Here is an 18,516-nt window from a genome sequence, read left to right as displayed (position 1 = left end):
CACTCATACACTGCTGGTGGGACTGCAAACTAGTGCAACCTCTGTGGAAAATAACATAGAGATATCTCGAAGAACTAAAAGCAAAGCTACCATTTGATCCAGCAATCCCACTACTGGGCATCTACCCAAAGGAAAAAAAGACATTCTGTAATAAAGACATCTGCACTTGAATGTTTATAGCAGCACAATTCACAATTGCAAACATGTGGAAACAACCCAAGTGTCCATCAAAACATGAGTGGACTGATAAAATGTGGTATATGTATACCATGGAAATAAAAACGATGGTGATCTAGCACCTCTTGTATTATCCTAGATAGAGCTGGGGCTCATTCTACTATATGAAGTATCACAAGAATGGAAAAGCAAGCACCACATGTACTCTCCCTCAAATCGGTACTAACTGATCAACTCTTATGTCCACATGTGGAAGTAACATTCATTGGGGATTGGGCAGGTCGGGGGGGAGGACGGGATGGGTAAATTCATACCTAATAGGTACAGTGAGCACGGTCTGGGATGGGCACACCTGTAGCTCTGACTCAGGCGGTGCAAGTGCAATATATGTAACCCAAATGTTTGTACTCGCGTAAAAATTTTGAAACAAAAAAAATTAAAGACTCTGATTTGTAATTGGTTAAAGAAATGAAACTTCACCTAAAGGCTTGGAATGCTTTTAGTTAAGGAAGTCAGTTAATGAGAGACAAGCCACAGGCCATATACCCAGACTCAAGTGATTTGTTACGTTAATTGAGGACCTGCAGATTTGCCTTGCATAGCCATAGGCCCGTGGATGAGTTACAAAGGACATCTACAAGAAAGGAGGGGGGCATGATGAGGCATGTCTGACCTCCCTCCTCATGGCAAGCAACTCAGTTTTAGGGCATCCCCTTGTCCAAGAGGCAGTCCATTCAATCAGCTGAGGGGAAACTTAAGATTTTATTTTAGTTCACAACCAGGAAAGGTCTGGTGTCAAGTTAAGATCAGCTAGTCAAGAAAGACCTTGGAGAACAACATTGAAGCCTGGATCTCACAAGTCAGAATGACCCAAACACAAGCCAGTCAGGGAAAGGAGGCTGCTAGGCACAACAGCTGGCACAAAGGCAGAAGCCAGCTCTGTTCATCCAAGGCAAGAAAGAAGGTTGGGCTCATGAGTGAGGAGCAAGTGGTCCAGTGGCCCAGCAGTCAGCAGGAGCTGGATTACAGGGCTTAAGTGGAGTAAGAAGTTGGAAGTTTATTCCAAGTGTGATGGGAAGCCAATGGGGAATTCTAAGGATGACAGTAGCACAGTCCAATTTACATTTTAAACTTACTTTGCTGTGAGGAAAACGAACTGTAGGGGAGCAAAAGGGAAGCCAAGTGCCCGATCAGGAGGCTGCCACCACCTACTGCCATCAGACCGGGGAGGCTGGGGCCAGCAGAAACGGCCAAGCAGCCCTGGCCTTCAACCTCACCCACCTCCAGGCTCCTGCCACCCCTTCCTCCTTTATCACACAGCATCAGTGCAGGCGGCACTTCCTGTCTGCCACCCACCCAACAGGTATCCACAGTCAGCACCGCACCTCTGATCTCTGCATCTGTAGTGCCTAGCACTCAGCAGACACTATGCTTGAATAAACAAAGGAATACTATCACAGTAAAGGACAACTCCTAAGGACATTTTCAACCTTGGAATTAATCTTTTGAAACAAATAAAAAATCTAATTCCATTAAGAGTCTCCTGAACAAAGCCGCCTTTGAATAAGCTTACACGAAGCAAACAACACAATTTAAACCAGAGTTGTGGTCTATTTCTCATACTTCTACTGCTCTGGCCCCTTACACAGGCAAATTTGATTAGATAAAGAGGATGGTACTTATAGCTTAGTGCTTTACGACCTCCAAGGAGATGTTCACTATGCAAGCAGGCTTCAGACTAACAGCTTACAAATATTTTTATTCCCAAGTTTCAAATATCTGAATTAAATTTGGTCTTTTGCAAAAAAAAAAAAAAAAGGGGGGGGGTGGGTAACAAAAGAGAAGCCACAAATCCACTGCACTTAGGAAATCGCTTGCAAGCCCCTCCATGTCCTTGGGGAATTCTGTATTTAGAAGAGGACAACTCAGACACCGAGATGTCAACATCACTATGACCTGCCAGTCTCATCATGACTTCCTGTGATTCTTCTTCACTCTAAGAATATATAAGTCTTCTCTAGCTCCTCAATATTTTCAGGGATTACCACTGAGTCTACCCAGGAAGTCTGGCTATACTTATTTGTATAACTGCAGAAAATCACATTTCAAAAGAATAAACCTACAAGATTATATGGTGCATATTTCAACCTCTTTGGATTATTGCATGGTCAGTGTTGATCACAGTGAGGCCTTTATTTACTTACCTAAGTAATGTGTTGGATGAAATGACATAGGCTTACTAGTCGCTGAATAATATCCAATTGCTCTCTTAAATCGAATAACTTTGTCATCTGTTCTAGACTGAAATAAATGTAGGAAAACCTTTGTAAATTAGTATGCCACTGGTCATGTGTATTAACATATTTTTTATAATTCAGCACATGAATAATAATCTGCAGTTTTTCAAGTTAGATAAGAATTTAGAATGACATTAAAACCTACAGGGAAAATCAAGAGATCATTACTGAAGAATCAAACCAAACATTAATTCTTTTAAAGCAATATAGTTAAAACAGCAGGATTCTAAAGTGGTAGTCAGGGCCCTGGGTTCTAGCTCTAGGACTTCTCTGACTTCCACACTGCTCGGCCTCTGATCCTGCCCAGGAAGGTTTCACAAGCCACCTGCACCAAGTGGGACAGATGACAGTGGACAGATTGGGATCTGCTTACCCAGGGTTTCAGCTCTCCAGAGACAGAACAGGAGTCCCACAAAACCTCACCTATTCTACTAACACTGACTTGTTTGAATGCCTTACTTCCCAAGAAAAAAAGAAGAAAATCCCTAACCATCACCTCAAGGAAACAGACAAATCAGAGGTTCCTAATACTACCTGACCGATTTGATACAGTTCATTTTCTGAAAACTCTGACATAAAGATCCTATTAAGACAGAGAACTTAGGAGCAGCAGAGATTCTCAGTGACTATCTACATTAATCCTCTTTCTTCTGTTCAGACTGGGAGTAAGGCTGGAAAAGCTAGGTGAAGTGGTTGAGCTCACCCAACTGGCAGGCAGCATGGTGAAGCAACCTCAGCTCCATGGCCAAGGGCTTCTTCCCAGCGGCCTGATAGGCCGAGCAAGAGCTTCCAGACCTGTCCAGTCAGCTCGCACCTCTCAAGCCCCTTTCTTCCAAACCTGGCCACACCACTATGCAAAGTCCTATCCTGTCAATCCTGCCAATTTGTATTTTTTTTTTTACCTGTGAATGCTGGAAAACATCTTTAGCTATGGCATCCAAGTCAGAGGTGTCCTGAATGTTGCGGACGTAGTCAGCAACGGCTTTGATCACTACGTCGCAAGGTGGCAAGACCAGCTGGTGGGCCCGGACCTGAGAAAACAAACGCATGTGTCAACAGCGGGCAGTTAGCACCCAGAACCAGGCTAATCTGAATGTACAACCCAGAAATTCCAACACACAGCTACCTTCTACGATCCTATCAAAGCCTATCAGATCCATCCTCGAGATCTTGCCCTAAGACGCCCCTAAGTCTTTCATGTTCTGAAGCTCCAGAAACTGAGTTTTTCTTCTAGTCGATCAAATACAACTCAGCTGCTTAAAGCATGTTAGGTAAAAAAAAAAAAAAAAAAAAAAAGCATCTGACAGCCTTTCATTGCTTTTGAGAAGTCTGAGAACTGCTCATGACTAATCCCAAGCCCAGGGACCTGCACCACTTAACAAGCGAAGCACACAGCAGCCCACAAAGAAGACCCTGAGCCACCATTCTCTCCCTTCCTTTCAACACCAACAAATAGGAAGGCCTAGACTGGCATGATCTTTAGGTCTGAGCTCAGGACACCCTGAAACTACAGGCATAAATGCTGTTACCAAGTACCTGAGTCCACCTTAAAAGGCCAACTTCAGCTCTAAACTGGAGAAAAATGGTATTGTTGCCTATTACGGTGCATGTTTGATGAAAGAATGACAGAGATTGTGAAATAAAGCATTAGAAATATCTCATTGTCCAAAAGGAGTTGATACCAGAAAAAATAATCAGACTGAAAAAGAGGGCAAGAACATCTACTAAGGGCTTTGTGGTAGCCAGAACAACGGCCTCCCAGAGCTGTCCATGTTCTACTCTCTAGAACCTGGGAATATGCTGCTTATGTGGCAAGATGGAACTAGGGTTGCCAGTAAGCTGACCTTGAAATAAAAATACCGTCCTGGATTATTCAGATATGTCCAATGTAATTACAGGGTCCTCTAAACGTGGAGAAAAGAAGCAAAGGACTTGGTGCAGAGTGATGTGGGACAAGGTCTTGACGGCCATTGCTGGCTCTGCTGGTGGAGGCTTTTGGGCAGCTGCAAGAGGCCGGACAGGGGCAGGGAACATCCTCCCCGGGACCTCCAGAGGGACCAGCCCTGGCTGCACCGTGATTTTAGGCCGCTGAGACCTGTTTTGGACTTCTGGCCTCTAACACTAAGATAATAATGTGTTGTTTTAAGTGAAAGAGGGGGATGGGGGTGGGGGGAGAAAGAGAGAGAGAGAGAAAGATTAGAAAAAGTCAGTAAATGGAATGAAAGAAACCTCTGGAGAACATATATATTTACACTTTGAAGTTATTGTCATGCAAATTTCCAGATGCACAAGACTACATTAAATTTCCTTTTACAAAAAGCAATTGGTTTTTCATAAAAACAATCTTGTCCCTGTTTGAATAGCTGCTCTTTGCTTTCTAGAGAAGCACTTTCCCTTTGTTTTGGTTATTAGTATCTGGTGAAGATAAAATTGCATTTTCATGTCCTACAGAGCACTACTAACTTGTGTGATGATGTGGACTGTAAGTGCCTTCCTAGACCCCATTCCTTTTCTGTGAAAGTGGAAGCCACTGCCACACAGGCTCCAGAGTGAATGAGCATGTGGGAAAGCGCACTAGGACCACCAGTACAGGTGGCACCTTCGAGGGGCTGCTTTAACAATCCCACTGTAGGCAAGTAAGAGAGCCCCTGGGGCAGCCGTGGAGTGGAGACAGAGACCCTGAGGTGTGCTACACTTAAGTCATTCTCAGGCTCCTGCTACAAAATAATCACTGGGCATACAGGGAAGGGACAGTCAGGTCTGAGGAGGGGCCACTATCTGGGACCCAACCCTCCTCGTCTCTACATTAGTTTTGGGCAAGTAGACCACTCAGGTCTTGATGCTCTACAAGCCAATGACTACCTCATTTTATGTTGCATGCAATATTTGAAATGGTCATTTTAAGCATTTTTATATACAAAACAAATAAATAACAATTAATATAGCAAGAACTGAGTTTACTGGATATAAAAATGGCCAAAATTTGAAAAGGGCTTTCCTGCAGGGGCAAGGAACTCACGGGGGAGGGAGCATGGCCTCCTCTCTCCAGGTAGATGTGCAGCCCACAACAGTGGCTTACACCTGTGACAAAAGTGACTGGGCGATCTGCTTAACTCCTATCCTGCTTCATAGTAAAAGTAACAGAATTTGCTGCTTTTGTTCCTATGGATATCGATAAGGAACAAAATGTCCATAAATGAACAGATGCTATAATTAAATTGTTTCCTAAATCCTTCTGAGTGGCTAAATAACACCAAAGATGTTACCTCTGGTTTAACACTGAAAACACTGGCCCTTTACGATTTGCTGACTACACAGCCACTCTCCACCACCTGCTTCCCAGGCAGCTCCAAGCGTCTGTGACAATCGGCTTGCTTCCCTCCAGGCTGGTTCCTAATCTAGCCTTCTAAATCCAATTCAGGATGAGCTCTCTGACGTCTTCCTTAATCCTTAAGGTCAGGACCTGGCCTGTGTGTGTTGCCGGAGTGCAGAAGAACTCGGAGGTGCCCTCCTAAGGGCCTGGTCACAATAGCAAACCCTACCCCTACTTAGGAAAGCAGCTAGGTGACAGAAAGATCCAACACCAATCCAAAACCATGGGGACCTGTGGGAGGATTTTACTGTATGGGAGACATTTTAAATTGAAGAAAACAGCATATAAATTAACTTCTAATATGTATATGGTACTTTTATCATGTCAAAACATTTAACAAGTTTCAAAAGGATTTACCCTAGAATTCCTTTTAGTAGCAAGATTCCCCGGTACATTTAAATAAAGATATATTTACAAACATCCAATCTATAGATATATATCTTTATACATATATACATACCATATAGATTAAGGTATTTATCAATATACTTTAAACTGGGATAAAAACACCATGAGACTTGCTTACCCACAAAAAGTGTCACCGGCTGTGCTGCTAAACCTTCCCCAAGATCCTAAACTAGCACATGGTTCCTTCTCATCACAGCTAACTACGCAAGGAGGGTTTAAGTAATCTCTCCTTGTCTATGCATAAAACCAAATTAATGCTCAAACCAAATAAATGTTTGCTGCTTAGAGACACAACTACCAAATATTGTCATGAAAATCCCGTTTCCTCTTTTTTCTTTAATCAGTTTTTTATTTTTGCCCCAAATCTTAACATTGCGAAAAACAAAAGTCAAATAAATTGCAACACACCTAAAGTTGGAAATATATGTACTTTCTATCATCTCTAAGGATAGAAAGTAAATTTTGTCTAATTAAAAAGCAAATGTTTATTGATCAACTGCCTTTTCCATGGCACTTTGTAGTAATTTCACTAATTGTTAGATACTTGCTTTACAAGTAAAGAAACAAATTCAAGGCTAGAAAAGACCTCCAAAAGATTTAGCCCACCCCACGCCTCTAGGCAGGATCTATAAATGATAGATGGATACCGTTTGGGTAGAAATTGGTGATACTTGTCTCTGTGCAAAAACATCATCTGTGAAAAAATCTTTCAGCATCATCTTTCCTCCAATCTCCTGTCATTTCCTATTGAAAAATTTGTACTGCAATCTTCTAACCATCACTGACTGATGGGTGTAACATGGTAGGCCTTGCTGAAGGTAGGATGCCACCAAACCTGACTCAGATGACCTTGCTACACAGGCCTCATTTCTCTGACATGTCACAATTGGTAAGTAATGGTCCCTTCTTTGTCATTCACAACAACCTCCCATCTTTTGGCCACTCTTGACAACCTTTAATCTGTATTTAAAAAAAAAAAAAACAGGCCGGGCGCGGTGGCTCACGCCTGTAATCCTAGCACTCTGGGAGGCCGAGGCGGGTGGATTGCTCAAGGTCAGGAGTTCGAGACCAGCCTGAGCGAGACCCCGTCTCTACTAAAAATAGAAAGACATTATATGGACACCTAAAAATCTATATAGAAAAAATTAGCCGGGCATAGTGGCGCATGCCTGTAGTCCCAGCTACTCGGGAGGCTGAGGCAGTAGGATCGCTTGAGCCCAGGAGTTTGAGGTTGCTGTGAGCTAAGCTGACGCCACGGCACTCACTCTAGCCTGGGCAACAAAGTGAGACTCTGTCTCAACAAAAAAAAAAAAAAAAAACAAAAAAAAAACAAAAACCCTCCAGGAGGCTGTAGCCCTGGAGCTGGGTTGGTAGCATGGGCGCCCAGCTGGTCACACTCCCAGGCCTGCTTCCTGAGCAGGCAGCTCTATGGAGCACCAGCAGCACTTCTGCCACAGCCATGTGGTGTGAGGCTTCAGCCCCATCTTTAAGCAGCTGGACACCCTCAGGGCTAACTTTTGGAATAAACGGTAGGTATTTTAACTGATTGATATACCATCATCGGAGGTAGACAGGACCTAAAGATGACAGCAAACAGAGGATGGCACTCACAATGCCAGATTACAAGGAAGTCCATGGAAACCCTATCATACACAACCTCAAAGAGGATATCCTCGCTGTAACCACTTATTGGTTACTACACACAGAAAAGATCTTTGATTCTATTTTTTTTTTTTTTTTTTTTTGAGACAGAGTCTCACTTTGTTGCCCAGGCTAGAGTGAGTGCCGTGGCGTCAGCCTAGCTCACAGCAACCTCAAACTCCTGAGCTCAAGGGATCCTTCTGTCTCAGCCTCCCGAGTAGTTGGGACTACAGGCATGGGCCACCAGGCCCGGCTAATTTTTTCTATATATATATTTTAGCTGTCCATATAATTTCTTTCTATTTTTTAGTAGAGATGGGGTCTCGCTCTTGCTCAGGCTGGTCTCGAACTCCTGAGCTCAAACGATCCGCCCACCTCGGCCTCCCAGAGTGCTAGGATTACAGGCGTGAGCCACCGCGCCCGGCCATCTTTGATTCTTTAGAGCAAATGATTTCAGTGAATTATTTCAGCCATTCAAGGGGCATCTTAAGGAAGCTAAGAAACAATTACATTACAACAACATTTGAACCCCCAGAGAAAACAATCTCTTCCTGGTTCCTGAAAGCAAAATAATAAATAATTTAGACCCTGCTAAAGAAGCGTTTATTTATTCATAGTTTTCTAGCATTTCACTGCTTAAAATTCTGCAGTCTCATTCTTGGTTATATTTTTTAAATCAAACATTTCTCTACAGCTGTGAGTTCATTCAAATGAAGTCACCATGTTATATCTCAACTGTTAAATTAAACCCACCATGCCACAGTACTCAAAGGATTCAATTAAAATCTAAGGTTCTTTTTCATATAATATGCTGATTAAAAACTCTTTCAAAGTTTCTAAAATGTATTGCCAGAAAGGATAATTTGACAGGGTCTTAAATTTCACATGATGGCACTAAAATGCTTCTGCCCACTAGTGACACGACAAGTCCCTCCCTTCCTTCCCAGTTTCTGCCTCACATATAGCTCGTGAGGAGGGGGGCTGCATCCCACAGAGATGTGGGGGAATCCAGACATGGGATTTTTGATACATCATGAACCAACATTTCATCATGTGCATGATAACTGAAATTTTGTTTTAATCAGTCATTTCCTTCATGAGGCTAAGTCGTTGCATCACATTTCATTTTTGTATAGATCCTGCCTGCCCCAATTCTAAGTTGTCTCAACACCCCATTCAGACCACTTTTTGTTTGTTTTTTTAAGACAAAGAAAATGAGCATTTTTCCAAGCTAATAGGTGTTATATTTTTGTATTGGACAGCACTTTTCCCTCTTTTAGAATGGATATTCTCATTCAAAAATTTTCTTCACTTCGGTTCCTTTTTCCTTTAAACAACTGTTAGTATGAGCTTTATCCTATGTGGAACACCTCACAACTGCATACTCACGAGAAATGGAATCTATCCTATCACTCGGTGCCCTCACTAAGGGAACAGGGACCATCGTGAATATCTGTACTGCATTTTTAAGGAAAAAGAATTTCAGCATTATGTTGGCCACAAGATTGGGATGAACCATTTATATACACCAGTTTCTTAACACAAAAAGTTAGGTCCCCTTACCCAAAGAAACTATATAGCCAATTAAACATCACTGGAGATGTGTGTGCACATGTAATTTAACATCAGGGCTTGAAGCCCAAAAAAATGGCATAAATAAAAAAATTTTACTTATTCTTTAAATAATTTTCATCCTATGCATTTCTCCTCATACAGAATATATGGTTTTTAGCCATTTGAGTCTTTTTCTTTATAGTGGCAGAAATTTGAAATCGTTCGATGTTCAGGAAACTACGGTCACAAACTGTTTGAGCCTCTGAAATATATTCATTGTTGCTCACCAGATCCTATGTGTGTATGTTGGGCATTGGGAATGAGGTATGTGGAAGGTAACTTTAAAGGTGATAACAATTTATTATAAACTAGTTTTTCCCCAATCTGTATAAATGACTCAGAGATCTGACTTTAGTAAAAATATTTATAAAGTCTATTTTTAAATGTTGTCTAAAACTGATGTTAGATTGGGGGAAGATGAATACATTTAGTTGGACTATATTTTACTTATTAATTTATGGTAAATGATGCGGTTTATGCCTGAAAATGTTTTATTTATAAAGAAATGCTTATTTTTAGAAAATATAACTTAATGTCAGAAATCCAAATACTTGAAAGAAGCTAAGTTAAAAATAAATGTGTAATGTGTAAAAACAGATTTGTGTCTGTTTTGTTTAAATAGTACTGTAGCTACATATCAATTCTCTTACTGCTAATTAGGTCCTCTTAAGTATGTCAAAGTTCTTTGGTATTTTATTTTGTTTTGGGGAATCGGAAAATGTGCTGTTATGGATTAGTTAATAGTATCCACATTTTCAAAAGCTTTATATGAAGTATTTGTATACTATAAGAAATTGCAGTACTACCATTTTGATTAGTCTGAACGCTTTTAAGGCACTGAAATAAATCTTAACTAAGTGAAAAAATGAGATCAAAAAGACCTTTCCTGATGCTCCCTTGTTTCCAAACTTCACATAAATGTTAAATATCACATACATTTCTGCAAGCACCACGGTTGTTTCAATTTTTATCTTAGCATCTAAAGACTACTCAATATTATATTACTGACAAACAGGAATACGTACCACTTTTCAAAATCAATTACCGGGACAGCAATAAAAATAGTACACAATCCCAAACCACAAACACCACGGTCAGTCTCTGACTTCCACATGCTCATCATCTGTGTCCATCTGGCTTGATCTTTAAAATCCACTCAGTCAATATATCCCTGTAGGATTTATAAGCTAATTAAATACACCATACAAAACTATGATTAAATACTTGGAGGCTGCTGGTGCCACTGCTCCCAAAGTGTCTCTTGGCTGCTCATTAAATCCAAGCACATAGAAACACAAGCTTCACTTGACATCACTGCTAAAGCAAAAGAATGGACCCACTTCATTACTGTTCGGAAACAGCAAAGTGCAAAGATTATAAACACTCCGTTCTGGCAATTTCAGGGAATAAAGTGAAAGCTGGATTCAGTCAATATTCACTCATGAGGGCCATGTGAGGTGGCTCATGCTTTAAATCCTAGCACTTTGGGAGCTGAGGAGGGAAGACTGCTTGAGGTCAGTAGTTAAAGACCAACCTGAGCAACATAGCAAGACCCCCGTCTCTACAAAACATAGAGAAATTAGTTGCTCTTGATGGCATGTGCCTGTAGTCCCAGCTACTCGGGAGGCTGAGGCTGGAGGATCACTTGAGCCCAGGAGTTTGAGGTTGCAGTGAGCTGTGATTGTGCCACAGCACTCTAGGCCAGATGAGAGAGAGAGAAAGAGAGAGAGACTGACTCTATCTCAAAAAAAAAAAAAAAAAATTCACTCGTGGGTGAGTCATGCACTACACAACAGGAATGTAGAGCAACTCTCCAAGTTTCCTGAGTCAAAGAAGTTCACATTCTTCTTGGTGACAAAATGTTGGCCTAGTCTCCATGAGAGCCCTGAGAGGACACAGTGGACCACAGGTCTGGGGTGCTAGGGGGAGAAATGCTTCCTCCATCATCCACAGAAGCAGTGGATGGCGCTAAGTGTGGTCGCCAAAAACCTGTCACCACTCCAGTCCTCAGCTCCAACAATCTGTGTTTTAACAATCCCTCCAAGCTACTTCATCACTAAATGCACCCTGCAAGTCCAAGATTTTCTACTAAAACAGTCAAGAGAAAGGAAAACATTTAAAAACTGTAATTGTTATGCATCATGAATGGTTGGCCATGCCTTCAAAATTCTTGAAAAGTTATTACACATATCAGTATTTTGTATACATTTGCCTAAGTAAAGCTATGAAAAGGCTGCAAAAAAAACAATTAATCACAAACAATTGGCTAAGTGTGATCCTAGCTCCACAGATGGAAACTGCTATGCAGATTACTGAAATATTCAAAGGATTTCAACTGAATAAAGAAAAGTTCTTCATCCCATTTTGCAGGCCTTAGAGGCTAGGATGAAAAGGCAAGTGGCCCAGGGATGGCTTCAGTTGCACCAGAGCCTGGGCTCCATCCCACAACAATAGGATTTCTTTATGAAGAAGTGCCATCAGTCCAAGGAAGAAGCTGTAGTGTACTACGGCCACTTTCCTCTCTTGGGGGAAGGGCTGTCATTAGTTATAATAGTTTTGAGTGTTATGTGCCTAGGTACTGCTCCAAGTATGTATCACTTCATTTAATTCTTACAACAACTCTATGAGTAGTCACCATTAACATCTCTGTCTTATGGATGAGCTGACTAAGTACTTGCCAGAGCCAACTAGGTGAGCAGCTGGGTGGACTCTCCACACTTAGCCACTACACTGTGGTCTTTTTACCTTCCATTCTAAATTGCACCCTTTTCAAGTGTTGAAATGTACTTTTTAATGAAAAGATGGTATATGGTGAATTCCTTTTTCTTACTATTCTTATTTAGAAAAATTAAGAGTTGGCAACATAATGGTAGTCTTCTCAACTTTTTTTTAAAACAGATTCATGGAATTCAAACCACTGCTATAGATGAAAGAGCCACTAAAAGATTCTAAACAGGGGAATTACGAGATCAGGCCTAAGTTTAGACCGATCATTTTGTTAGCCATGTGGAAGATGGTTAGGAGAGAAGACCAGCGAAGAGGGAAGGGACATGGCTCCCACATCAATCCAAGAGAGCAGTGACCAGGGCAGAGGTCAGGAGAGGGAGCGGTGACTCAGGTAATGTCAGAACAGATGCAGGGATGGAGAAGAATCGGAGATGACTCCTCATTTCTAGCTTGGATGATTGACAGGGACGATGGTAGCACTAGCTGGGAAATATAGTACAGGATGAGAAAACAATCTAGAGAAGATCATGAAATATTTAAATTAAAAACATCAAATTGGTGTGCAGGTGGAACATCCAAGTGGCAATAATTGTGTGGACAGTTCAGGAAAGGGCTCTTGTCTAGAGAAATACATCTGATGGTAGCTGAGACTTCAGCAAAGATCTGCCAGGAGAGTATGTGAGTCGCACCGAAGTGCAGGTGGGACCTGTAGGAAGCAACAGAGAAGAAGAAAAAGAAGCAATGCAGACACTGATGCATGCAAAGGCAAGCAGGAGTTCCCCTGTGAGGAGAGGATGAAGATAAGGCTGAAAATCATTCATGAGATCAGGAAATGGAGACATCAGTGGTCTTGACAAAAGCAATCCCACGACAGCGAGATCCAAGTAAGGGAGGGTCAAGCTGACGGGGCATGACAGGGTCTACCCTCGGAAGATAGATGGTGAGAAGAGGAAGAGAGAAGATAGGAATCAGGAGAACGTAGCAGAGACCTCGCCGTATTTACAAACCGAGGGCTGAGAGCCAAGAGAAAGGAAGAGATTCTACAGGAGCCAGAGGGGCCTGCCAGGAAAATATCCCACAGAGGCCCCAGGAGATGTGTTCAGTGACAAAGGCTCAAGAATGTCAGGAATACTGTAGTGTCAGGCTAGGAAAAAGGACGTAAAAATGGGAAAATAAATGTTTACCTGGGGAAAGAGAAGTTGAGAGAGACCATGCCCAAAGATATCAATATTCTGGCATAAAGAATCTGCTAAGAGAAAGCAGTGTAAAACTGAGTCTCCAGGAAGAGAGTGCTGAGTGCTTTAGGTAACTGTGAAGGAGCATAAAATGGTACTGCCATGGGGAGGGCCTGCCTGCAGTCAGACGCCAGCATTTTTCAAATCAGTTTTACCCAGATATTTTACATGCAGTAAAATCCATCAATTTTAAGCACACAATCCAAAGAGTCTGACAAATGCATATATTAGTATGTAATCACAATCAAGAAAACATCACATCCCCATCACCCAGAGAGTCCCAGTGCTCCCCTTCCAGCCCCAGCCCCAGGCAACCACGGGTCTGCTTTCTATCACTATAGTTCTGCCTTTTCTAGAGTTTCATATAAATGTGATCAGACATATTTCCTTTGAGTTTGACTCTTCACTTAAGATAATGCTTTTGGATGCATACATATTGCAAGATCAGTAATGAGTTATCTTCACTGCTATCTACCACTTGAAAGACATAATAGGTAGTTTCCAGGTTGAGGTTATAATGAATAAAGCTGCTAAGAACATTCAGATATAAGTCTGTGTGTGAACATGATCTTCCATTGTCAGGTGTGGGGACCAGATGTCAGGTCCTCGTGTTCCCTGGTTCTTGGTTCCTGGTACCAAAGAAGGGTTACTGGTACTGAGTCGACAGAGCAAATGAGCAGACCAAGACAATCCAAGCAAGCAAAGTGTAAACGTTTATTAATGCATAGTATATTCCAGAGAAGGAATGGGTAAATCCCCGAGAGTGGAAGAGACCCTGAGTTTAACAAGATTTCTCCCTTTATGTTGATTCCTTAATTTTATGTTAAGTGGGGGAGTGGAATATTCATGGTTTTTCTTGGAAGAAGGTGGAGAATTCCTGGAACTGGGAACCCTCCCCATTTTTAACCTTGTAAGGCAATTTCCGGGGGTTGCCACGGTATTTGTAAACTGTCATGGCGCCAGTGGGTGTGATTTTTACTATGTTAATAGGGGTAGGTCACTTGAGGATACTGTCACTTTACTTGTACACATGCTCCAGAAACCCTCATTTGTGGCCTTGATCGTATCTCTACTTTGTGGGCTTTCTAATTCTTCCTGGTTGGTCAGTCCTTGGGGACTCCTTGACACATCATCTGCTCCTTCTTGGAAGCTCCCCTTCTGGTCAATTTGTTCCTCCTAATAGACAAAGCATCTCCTAATGTCATCTATTTCTCAATAGAAACCCCTAGACAAAGCATCTGTTTCCCTTCCTCCTTGTCCCAACCTAACACCACCTCATAAGGACCTAGAAGTGAGATTGTTGGGTTATATGGTAGAGAGTTAAGTTTAACTTTATAACTGTTTTCAAAGTGACTCTTCTTTGGATTCTGCATTCCACAGCAACATAGAGAACTGTAGCTGCTCAACACCATCCCCAAAACTTGGCATTATCAAGGGCAGATGCCCTTGGGACGCCCTTTGCCCTTGATGACACTGGGGATAGAAGGCAGCAGTGACAGGAGAAAGAAGGGATATTCAAGTTTAAGACATGAAATGGAGCCATTCTAGAAGACAAGAGCCAGCATATGATTCTGGGACAGAGGCTGCAGTGGTGTAGATGGGAAGATCACTGGAATTAAGGAAGACTAAGGACAATGCTATTCAGTTGTTTAGTGGGTGACCTAAAATACAGTGAAGTGTAAGGACTGTGGAAGGTAGGAATGGGGACAAGATGGCAAAAAGTGACTAGGTGGGTAGAACAGCCAGGAGCAGCACAAACTGGTATACTGAAATGGCTCAAATCCCAGAGAACTATCAAAGGACACCATTAAGAAAGAGAAAAGACAAGTCACAATGAGATTAAAATGTGTAAATCATCTATCTAATAAGAGAATTGCATCTGGAATATATTATAACTCAATGATGAAAAAACAAATAACCCCATTTTTAAAATGGGCAAAGGACTCAAATAGACATCCAAAAATGATACAGAAATCACTAATAAGTACAGGAAAAGATGCTCAACATCATTAGTCATCAGAGAAATGCAAGTAAAAACCAAAAGGAAAAACCTCATTACACCCACTAGGATGGCTAAAACAAAATGAAAGACAATAACGAGTGTTGGCAAGGATGTGGAGAAATCAGAACCCTCACACACTGCTGGGGGAAATGGAAACCGTGCAGCTGCTGTGGAAAACAGTCTGGGGGTTCCTCCAAGCGTTAAACGTAGAGTCACAATATGACCCAGAAATTTCACTCATAGGTACATACCCAAGAGAAATGAAAACATATGTACACACAAAAACTTATACACAAATGTTCATGGCAGCATTATTTATAATTGCCAAAAGCTGGAAACAACCCAAATGTTTACCAACTGAAGAAAGGATAAACAAAATGTGATATATCCGTACAATGGGACATTATTCAGTCATAAAAAAGAATGAAGTAATGACACATGGTACAACATGGAAGGATCCTGAAAGCATTATGCTCAGGGAAAGAAGGCAGACATAAAGAACACATACTATATGATTCTATTTATAAGAAATGTCCAGAATAGGCAATCCATAGAGACAGAAATGATACTCGTGGTTTCCAAGGGATTGGGGAGGAGGAAAAGTGGGGAGTGATTGCTAATGCACACACAGTTTCTTTCTGGGATGACAAAAATTTCTAAAATTTTATATTAATGATGGTTACATAGCTCTGTAAATGCCCAAAACCACTGAATTGTTTACTTTAAAGTGGTGGATTTTATGGTACATGACTTACATATATCAATAAAGCTGTTTTTCTAAAAGCGGGGAGAGAATCACTCTAGAAGTGGCAGTGGAGCCTGCACAATGTGTCCACCCTGTGACTGGTCACACAAGAGAGAGTGAGGGACTCCACTGCAGAAGGTGGCAGAAACACTGCCTGGAGGGGACAAGCCTCAGTAAGCACGAAGATGGCTTGTACCAGGAGTCAGAAGCGAGAGGGGAGAGGGGCCAGAATCTCAAAGACACAACAAAAAGGGTCAGAGAGAGAAAGAAACTGACCCTGGACAAGGCCTGTGAGCAAGAGACTTATGAAAACAAGATAGTGGACACATCTAAAACTAGTGCGGGCAAGCCTTCTGTTTTTGACCAAGAACTAGTCTTGGAAGGAACATGCCTGCAAGTACCAAATCTGGTATCAGATTTGGTTGGGTGGAGGGTCCCAGGCAAAATTTGTTAAAAAGGGTGACGCTCTCCAGGTGGAGAGCTACCCTGGAGCCTTTGGTATGCAGTTAGAGTGTGACAATAGCGTCTGTTTCATCTGCCTGGAGCAGAGGGGGCGACACTGGACTAGGATTAGAGAGTAGCGGTAAGACTAATTTCACTAAAGGGTTGTCATAACACTCAGGGTAAGGTGAGTGTTCTGAGCAGGAAATGATGAAGAGGCCTGGTTAGAAACAAAGCTGAGGTTATGGATTCACGGGGTAGGAAGTAAGCTAGAAAACATTTACCCACTTACTTTTAAGACTGATATTATGCTGCTTATTTAAAATAAAACTAGAACTTTCCAGGTTTAAGCACAGAAAGCAAAAAATACTACCACAGAGCTTCCCTTTGTTTGCTTTACTCCTGGTCTCTCTCCCAGAGGCATCAGAAGTGCCAGCACTACCAACACACTGTATCTTTCAGATCCCACTCAGATTGTGCGTGTCTTTCCCTTGCTGGCCTCTGTTCCTGCTCCTGCTGGCAGGGCTGTCCCTTCCAGGTCACTCAGGAAGAATTCTGTTTGGCAGTCCCACTCACTGCACGGGAGGAGCCCAACTGAAAGCAATCCTGTAACAAGTAAGGAACACAAACCTCCTCCCACAACTTGTGCCCCTCACTTCCCAGCAACGTGAATGGAGACCCAATTCTAATTTGTAAAAAACCCCAAAACAGAAGGCAGGTGTGGTGGTACACATCCTAGTTTCAGCTACTCAGGAGGCGGAGGCAAGAGGACAGCTTCAGCCCAGCAAGTTCGCAGTTGTCGTGGTGCACCATGATTGTGACTGAATAGCTACTGCACTCCATCCAACTCAGGCAACAGAGTGAGACATTGTCTCTAAACAAAATAAAAAATTTTGAAAAACATAAAAAAGCTATTCTTGAGTTCCAACAGATTCCAGCAGATTCCTAAGAACCTCAAGCTTTCCACTTTTATTTTAAAACAAACAAGGAACCGAGAAGCTCTAATTGGAAGATATAAACAAGAGAAAATCTTTTGAGTTCAGTCTTGCATTTAAAATTATTTCACTCAACAACTCCACATATAAATTAAAAATGAGCAAAGACTAAATTTCTTGCTAAAGTAACTTTTGTTTCCACATTACGTATTTCTGTACTGACTGAATTTTTTCATACTATTTTTATAATCAGAAAAAAGAGATGTTTTTAAAAACATAGGCCTGTAGTTAAAACAGTAAAAATGGATAAGAAATATGAAAACTACAAAGATTAACTAACAAGATCAGAAGGTTTAGTCAAACTACCTCATCTTATCTGTCCCTATTTTCCCCATATTTAGGGTATATAGAAAAATAGAATAGAAAAATGTTTAATCTATTTGCCTTTCAGGCTCCTAACATTGTTCTAGAGCCCAAGAAGTACTTAGATTTTAGGATGTTTTTCTTACCTCTTACTAAAGTATAGAATGACTTATTGGGAAGAAAATATTAGGTTAACTTCAATTAACATTAATATGTAAATAAGAATTACTTCTCTGGATGCTTCATAGAGTCAAAACCATCCTCTCCTGCTATGATAAAAAAGGTGAAACTCAGAAATAAGTGAAGTCCATCTTTCTATTTACAATTTACATATAACATAATTTAAAAAAGGATTTCAGAAAGATAATGCCACCCGATTGCCAACCTGTAGCTCCAATAAGGTTATATGGTATAATTAAAACACAGTAAAACCTCAAAATGCCTGAAATGATGCATCTCTTCTCTGAGGGAAGCTCCCCCAGGTACTGCATGAGACCCATGGGCTCCTCTAGCCACAGCAACACAGATAGGCACCAGGCACAGTGGTCACCAGGACAC

The 18,516-nt window shown here is 41.5% G+C and overlaps 1 protein-coding gene across 2 annotated transcripts in view; it reads right to left on the bottom strand.

Annotated features, from left to right (window-relative positions):
• FAM120A (family with sequence similarity 120 member A) overlaps positions 1 to 18,516 on the bottom strand; it is a 115,641-nt gene that overhangs the window by 66,360 nt on the left and 30,765 nt on the right. For both annotated transcript variants that reach the window (XM_069476246.1, XM_069476247.1), the window contains exons 4-5: positions 3,377 to 3,505; positions 2,382 to 2,478 (exon numbers count right to left, since the gene is read on the bottom strand). In XM_069476246.1, the coding sequence (XP_069332347.1) occupies positions 2,382 to 2,478; positions 3,377 to 3,505 (226 nt within the window). The remainder of the gene's footprint in view (positions 1 to 2,381; positions 2,479 to 3,376; positions 3,506 to 18,516) is intronic.

Source organism: Eulemur rufifrons, chromosome 7 (genome assembly GCF_041146395.1).
Source record: "Eulemur rufifrons isolate Redbay chromosome 7, OSU_ERuf_1, whole genome shotgun sequence".
Lineage (NCBI taxonomy): Eukaryota > Metazoa > Chordata > Mammalia > Primates > Lemuridae > Eulemur > Eulemur rufifrons.
Note: the sequence above shows the minus strand (reverse complement) of the source record. Positions and strands in the feature narration are given on the sequence as shown.